The following is a 7,865-nucleotide window of genomic DNA, read 5'->3' as shown; positions in this document are numbered from 1 at the left end:
AGTCGGTTGAGCTACCAGTTCTTGGTTTTGGCTCAGGTCATGATCTTGGGGTCCTGAGATCTAGTCCCCCGTCAGCTCCATGCTCAGCGCAGAGTCTGCTTATGACTCTCTTTCCCTCTCCCTCTGCCCCTCCCCGTGCTTTCTCTCTAAAACACATAAATCTTTTAAAAAAATAAATAAAAAATAGTCAATACCACTTAAACCAAACCTAAAGGGGCACCTGGGTGGCTCAGTTGGTTAGGCATCTGCCTTCGGCTCAGGTCATGATCCCAGAGTCCTGGGATCGAGCCCCGCTTCGGGCTCCCTGCTCAGAGGGGAGTCTGCTTCTCCCTCTCCCTCTGCCTGCTGCTCTGCCTACTTGTGCTGTCAAATAAATAAATCTTTAAAAAATAAAAATAAATAAAAAATAAACCAAATCTAAATTAAATAAGTCCCGTCATCATCAAGTTTTTGTTTCCTAAAATACAAAATAATCTATAACCATCACCATTACTTTTCAGAAGAGGGGAAGAGAAGGAGACAATTATTACACAAACTCAGAAGTTATCTTTTAAAATTAAGACATCTTAATTTTGCAACAAATGTAGAAAAGTATTTATAAGGGAAGGGGAAAAAAAGCTTTGTTTATTGTAGAGTTAGGTAAACTTAGGTTTTAAATTGGCAATGAATGAATGAGGAATGTACATACACAACACAGTACCATACGCTTAGAGTTCGTACACAAAGTTACCCTCGGCAAAACATACTGTATTGCATCGTTAAGAGTCTAAAACGCCTCTAGACTGAATTTAAATTTTTCTAGGTCTTTAGAGGGCTAAAGGGACATTGTCCGCAGCTATTAAAATTCAAGGGGAAGTAAATGTTAATGTGTGTTTAGTTTCCAGCTTAACTTTCTATTCAATAGCTCTAAACTTTTTAAACCCGTCTCATTTCTAAAAGGATTAAGGCAAACTCTTTTAAGTTAAAATTCAAAATAAAACTTTTACAAAAGATTTAAATGGAACTTCTACTTGCAAATTTAAAAGTCTCAAGACCACAAAACTGCTATTGCCAACTATTCAGTTAATCTGGGTAGATGAAACATTTTCCCTCTTTTAAAGATAAATACAAAATGGCTATATCACATTTTTATTATAAAAAAGCTATGAATTTGGGGCACCTGGGTGGCTCAGCTGGTTAAGCTTTGTCTGCTTTAACTCAGGTCATGATCCCAGGGTCCTGGGATTGAGCCCCGTATCAGGCTTCCTGCTCAGTGGGGAGCCTGCTTCTCCCCCTGCTTATGCGCTATGTCAAATTAATTAACTCATCTTAAAAAATGAATTTGATAACAAGTGTACTATAGTCTCTCTTTTTTTTTAAGATTTTATTTTTTACAAGAGTGAGAGAAAGAGAGCAAGCACAAGCAAGGGGAGTGGCAGGCAGAGGGAGAGAGCCCAATGCAGGGCTCCATCCTAGGACCCTGGGATCATGACCTGAGCTGAAGGCAGACGCTTAACCAACTGAGCCACCAAGGCACTCAAGTGTGCTACATATAGTCTTTTTTTTTTAAGATTTTATTTATTCATTTGACAGAGAGAGACACAGCGAGAGAGGGAACACAAGCAGGGGGAGTGGGAGAGGGAGAAGCAGGCTTCCCGCTGAGCAGGGAGCCCGATGCGGGGCTCGATCCCAGGACCCTGGGATTATGACCTGAGTCAAAGTCAGACACTTAACGACTGAGCCACCCAGGCGCCCCTATATATAGTCTCTTAATACCATGTTTTACACCCTACTTACACCTTCCTTACGATATATTCTTTCTAAAAAAAGGAAAAAAACAGATCCAGTGGGAGAAAGAATGTTTAATAAATGGTGTTGAAACAAATAGCTATCTGTTTGGAATAAAAATAAAATTAGATCCTTACACCTTGCACCATATAGAAAAATACATATATTACTGATGGATTCAAGAGTAAAAAATAAAAATGCAAGTACCCAAAATTCTACATACAATTTTAAGGGGTTCTGGGACTCCCTAAATAAAGCCCATTCATGGATCTCAGGTTAGGAATTATTAATCATAACTTCTATTAAAAGCTTAATGCCAAATACCAGATGTGTTTTCAAGATCAAGTCACATGCAACAAATGAAGATGAACACATTAACTCATTGTTGTAACTTTATAAAATCTCCAAACTGGAACTAGAAACAGAGGCATGGCAATACAAATGGACAATGACTTAAAAAAAAAAAAAATTACACCAATTTAAATAAGTTTGAGTGCATACTGTACAAGTGTATCCATGTCTGTTAGCCTTTCAGAAATATAAAATCAGCTAAATCTTTAGTACTTAAAATTCATTGTGTGCAATGTTATTCTCAAACTTGATTAAAATACTTAATAAATACAAGTTATGTTTAATATGAATAACTGCAACATACTTAAACATCTAAACATATAATAGGAATTCTATAATATTAAAATGCAATACTTTCACCTGCATTAATCTCATACACAATGGAAAAATACTTGCAGATAATTAGCATTAAGAATGCAAATATATTTTCACTGTGGAAGAAAAATAATAAGATTAGAAATCATATATTTGCGTAATCTACAAGGAAGCTGTAGATAGTCTACATTATGACATTCTATTTTAAAATGAAAACAATTCAATATTTAACTTTACAACAAGTTTACTCAAGGCAAAATATTTGTTTATTACAGAACAGGATCTTAAATCAAAGTAAGCAAGGCAACATTAGATCAACCATCTTAGTTTTTTTTTAATGAAGTGTAGCTTTAAAATTGTAATAAAGGTGAACATAAATTCTAACATGCTCTTCTCTTCTTATAAATGGGATGATGTAGAAAAGCACAGCTTCAATGTGTAGGGATTGGAACCATCTGCAAAAATTAAAAAACAAAGTTAACAGGTCACTTCATCAAACTTTCAAGATTACCTTGAATTAGCAGAGTAAATTATTTCACATTTTTATAAAATCAGAAGCGGAAACATAAAGAAGGAAAATTTCCATGTAAGGTAAGGGGAAGATTACTTTTGTACATCTCTACCAGCAGGTAAGCTACATGAAGGTAGGAACTTTGTCCACTGCTACATTCCTACTGCTCTAAACCTTATCTGACACATAGAGACACTCAATATTTCTTAGTGAATTAATTAATCATTACAGATAAACAGTATGGGATTAGGCTTATGTCCATCAGCAAAGTTCACTTTGCAGAATATATTAGAATGGCAATTCCTCTATAAAAGTCAGTTCAAACTGAATGGGAAGTAATCAGAGAGGGAGACAAACCCTGAGAGACTCTTAACTCTAAGAAACAAACTGAGGGGGGCGCCTGGGTGGCTCAGATGGTTAACGTCTGCCTTCGGCTCAGGTCATGATCTCAGGGTCCTGGGATCGAGTCCCGCATCGGGCTCCCTGCTCCTTGGGAGCCTGCTTCTCCCTCTGCCTTTCTCTCTCGCTCTGTCTCTCATGAATTAAAAAAAAAAAAAAAAATCTTAAAAAAAAAAAAAGAAACAAACTGAGGGTTGCTGGAAGGGAGGTGGGTAGAGGGGATGGGGTAATAGGGTGATGTGATGAGCACTGGGTATTATACGCAACTGATGAATTATTGAACCCTACATCTGAAACTAATGATGTTCTATATGTTGGCGAATTGAATTTAAATTAAAAAAAAAAATTCAAATACAGGCTGGGAAATGGGTAAGAATGGAATGTAAAGGAAGATATTAATAAGTTGAAAAAGTTCCAGGAGAGCTAGTATTAAATTCTAAAATTACTCAAAAAAAAAAAAAGAAAAAAAAAAACCAAGAGAATAAGCCACAAAAATTTTTCCATTTTATACATTTTTCTTTAACTTCTCAGACCAGGCAGAGATAATTCCTCCTCAATTAATTATACAAAGAAACAATTCTGGTATCTTAACATATTAAAAAAAATTTTAATTCCTATAAAGGAAAAAGCATATAAATTAACAAGTATTTGCATGCACTGGAGAGGATGAAAAGATAAATAACTGTTCCTGCCTCCAAGGAGTTTAAAATACATCTTGGGGGGCGCCTGGGTGGCTCAGTTCGTTAAGCAACTGCCTTCGGCTCAGGTCATGATCCTGGAATCCCGGGATCGAGTCCCGCATCGGGCTCCCTGCTCGGCGGGGAGTCTGCTTCTTCCTCTGACCCTCCCCCCTCTCATGTACTCTCTCTCATTCTCGCTCTCTCAAATAAATAAATAAATCTTTAAAAAAAAATAAAATAAAATAAAATACATCTTGGGTATGTCTCAAATATGCATATAATTTTAAACCCTTTAAAAACCTTCTAACAAATATTAGGCTTGATTTATTACTTAAAATTTACTTTTGTGACTAAAAGTTAAATGAAAGGAAGTATTCCTATTTATTTTTTATCTTTTAATTAAAATTTTTAAACATAAAAAAATATATAGATTGATATGATAAACCACCTAGCTTCAATAATTGTCAGCATTTGGCAGTCTTATTTCATCTACCTACCCAACACACATTTTGGGAGCTGGAATATTTTAAACTAAATCCTAGATAAGTTTATTCTACCCATAAATCTGTCAGTGTGTATTTTTCTTTTTCCACATCACACCTAATAAAATTAATATTTTTTTCTCCCACTATTTAGAAAAATAAGGGTTTAACACCCTTTAGATCCAGAATCAAAATAAAGTACACAGCACAAAGCTTCAAAAGTTAAATACTTGAGCATACTTTGTGTGGTAGAAAAAGAGGTCGTTTACCATTCTGGAGAGAATAAACAGTGACAATTTCATTTAATACAAATTAAAACAATGGAATACCATTTTTCATCTATCATACTGGTTAAAGATTCAACATCTGACAAGACTCAGTGTTGGTAAAGAGTGCTGGGAAACAGGCATTCTCACATACCACAGGTAGAAATGTAAACTGGTGCAACCTTTTTAAAGGGCAATCTAGCAACATTTATCAGAATATAAACCTTTACGTTCTCCACTACTAGGAAATTGCCCTACAAATACAAAAAGTGCAATGATAAGGATGTTGTATTATAGTAATAGAAAAAACAAATTGGAAAAAAACTGTATTCATTAGTGGGGAAATGGGTAAATCAAACTGTGGTATATCTCTACTATGAATAGCTACTCTGCGTATGCTTTAAAAAAAAAAAAGAAGTAGTAGTAGCTTTGCAAGTGCTGATATATAGTTCCAAGGCATATTAAGTGAAAACAGCAAGGCACTGAAGAGTTGTATAGAAGAACCATTTTGTATAACTTTTAAAAATGTAGATATACATACCCTGAGGAGGAGGAATAAAAGGAGACAATTGGTTAGAAGTTGTAGAAAGCTTTAACTTTCATTTTGTACCTGATGTGCTGTTTTAAGTTTTTTAACCACATAAATGTATGTATCGCTTTCTTCTAAAAAGATCAACAGAGACTGTGGAAGCCAGCATCCAAGATGGCCCCAACGATCCCTACCCTCCTGGTATTCACAGCTCTGTACAGTCCCCTCCCACACTGTACCACGGGTGGTCTGTGTGACCACAAGAATACAGCATAAGTGATAATATGTCACTTCCAATGTTAGGTTATAAGAGACACTGTGGCTTCCGTTTTAGTCTTTTGCTCTCATCCCTCTTGGATCACTCACTCTGAAGGAAGCCAGCCACCATGATGAAAGGGCCAATGTAGCTTCACTGGACTTGCAAACCACCACATAAATGAGCTTGGAAATGGATTTCCCAATCTCCAATCATGACTTGAAATGACTGTAGACCCAGACAACAGCTTGACTGCAACCTCAAGAGACCCTAAGCTAGAAACACCCAGCTAAACACCCTCAGTTTGCTATTTTAAGATGCTAAATGTGGTAATCTGTTACACAGCAATAGGTAACTAATACAAGGATTGTGTGGATTGTGGGATTTGTAGGACTTTTTTCTTCATACTTCTCTATTAAAAAAAAAAAACAAAACCAGTAAGTGTTATTTTAAAATTATTGTCGATGTACTAAAGTAACTCCTACTGAATAATTATGACACAATTTTACTTACTTGGAACTCTTATCTGGTAGTGATTAAGTGCTGTAAGGGCTTCTACTGCATCAGTTTTGCATTCCCATTCTAATAGCCCAGAAAGTGTTTTGGCAGAAGCTAAAACAAAACAAAGAAACACAAATCCAGTTGTTACGTGCTTGTCATCAGTTTAACCAGAAAACTTAAAAAGAGGGCATGTGCACTTACGTTTTGCATCAAACACTTTATATTTGATGAATGTAAGAACTTCGTGGTCATTACATAACTGTCAAAGAAATGTGAAACTCCATTAAAAATATGGCCAAAATAATATTCCCGCCTTTTCCTTTTTTAGAAAGTAAACTTTATGGGGGCACCTGTGTGGCTCAGTTGGTTAAGTGTCCGATTCTTGATTTCAGCTCAGGTCATGATCTCAGGGTCGTGAGCACTGGGCCCCAGCGTGAAGCCTGCTTAAGATTCTCTCTGTGCCTCTCCCTCTGCCCCTCCCCGCCCCCCTGCGTGCACTCATGTGCTCATCATGCTCTCACTCTCTCTCTGGAAGAAAGGAAAATAAACTTTATGGCAGCATTTAAGTCTGGCATGAATGAATTAAATCAAACATGTTTTTATTATTATTTTTTTTTTGATAGAGAGAGAGACAGGGAGAGAGGGAACACAAGCAGGGGGAGTGGGATAGGGAGAAACAGGCTTCCCGCTGAGCAGGGAGCCCAATGCAGGACCTGATCCCAGGACTCTGGGATCATGACCTGAGCCAAAGGCAGACGCTTAACGACTGAGCCACCCAGGCGCCCCCCAAACATATTTTTAGATTGGTAAGTTCTATGAGAAAATAAACTTTAAAAAGTGATATTCTATAAACTATGTAAATAATTTAGTGCTGTACAATAAAACCACAGATTTATAACTGAAATATGTATTCTCAGAGTTGTTAGGATTTATCTAGTACCTAAGGGACAGAGTGGAGTTCCCAGAAATTTTCCCAGAAAATCAATTCTTTTCTGAAGCATTTCCTACAGTTTGGCAAAAAGGCAGGGATATATAAAATTTTGTTATGGGCAAGATTTTTTTTTTTTAAAGATTTTTATTTATTTTTATGAGAGAGAGAGAGCGTGCGCACATGAGCACGAGTGGGAGGGGGGGCAAAGGGAGAGGGAGAAGCAGGCTCTCTGCTGAGCAGGGAGCCCAATGCGGGACTCGATCCCAGGATCTTAACCGAATGAGCCACCCAGGTGCCCCGTTATGGGCAAGATTTAAGGGCATAATAAAAGAACTCTCTGAATGAAGAAGTCAGGTATCTCATTCTAATTCCGACTCTCAAAAAGACGGAGCCACAAAACAACAAAAGACTAAAAAGGCTAATGCAGAATGGAGGCCAGAAAAGTACAATGGTCAAAGAGTGAACTAAATAACAAAATACTAATAATATCAAAAGCAGATGATGAACAGAGCAAGACTTTAAAATGAGGCTAAAATATTATAAATTTTAAAATAAGAAATAGAAACATTCTACACAGCTGTATTTCAGCACCTACCTTTGTGAAGGTCTCCTCTGTGACACACAATGGAACATTGTAATAATGCAGCACACATGAGGGTGGCTGGATTATATTCTTAGATGCTTGACCAGCACTTGTAAAGCGATTATTTTTGCTCATTGCAAAATCTTTGTAGCTACTTGTACCATCCTCCAGCTCAAATATTTGACTTGGAACAACTGAATGTTGTTTAGACACACTAAAGATTGGGAAGGAAAAAAGGTATAGAAGATACCTTGTTAGATAAAAAGCAACAAGTAGGCAGTGTCAAAAGGTTAA

General features: G+C 36.7%; 1 protein-coding gene across 5 annotated transcripts in view; it reads right to left on the bottom strand.

Moving 5' to 3' along the window:
* Positions 1-603: 603 nt before the first annotated feature.
* Positions 604-7,865, bottom strand: part of HNRNPLL (heterogeneous nuclear ribonucleoprotein L like) — a 38,205-nt gene continuing 30,943 nt past the window's right edge. For 4 of the 5 annotated variants that reach the window (XM_081796887.1, XM_081796886.1, XM_081796884.1 and 1 more), the window contains 4 exons: positions 7,584-7,785; positions 6,259-6,316; positions 6,070-6,168; positions 604-2,888 (listed from right to left, as the gene is read on the bottom strand). In XM_081796887.1, the coding sequence (XP_081653013.1) occupies positions 2,833-2,888; positions 6,070-6,168; positions 6,259-6,316; positions 7,584-7,785 (415 nt within the window). In that variant the 3' untranslated portion in view covers positions 604-2,832. Of the gene's footprint in view, positions 2,889-6,069; positions 6,169-6,258; positions 6,317-6,437; positions 6,586-7,583; positions 7,786-7,865 lie in introns of those variants that run through there. The other variant, XM_081796888.1, reaches the window with a different exon arrangement.

The sequence above is a fragment of the Leptonychotes weddellii genome, chromosome 10 (assembly GCF_054177405.1).
Source record: "Leptonychotes weddellii isolate Sample4059 chromosome 10, ASM5417740v2, whole genome shotgun sequence".
In the NCBI taxonomy this organism is placed as follows: domain Eukaryota; kingdom Metazoa; phylum Chordata; class Mammalia; order Carnivora; family Phocidae; genus Leptonychotes; species Leptonychotes weddellii.
The sequence above is the reverse complement of the archived record's forward strand: the minus strand, read 5'-3'. Positions and strand labels throughout refer to the sequence as shown.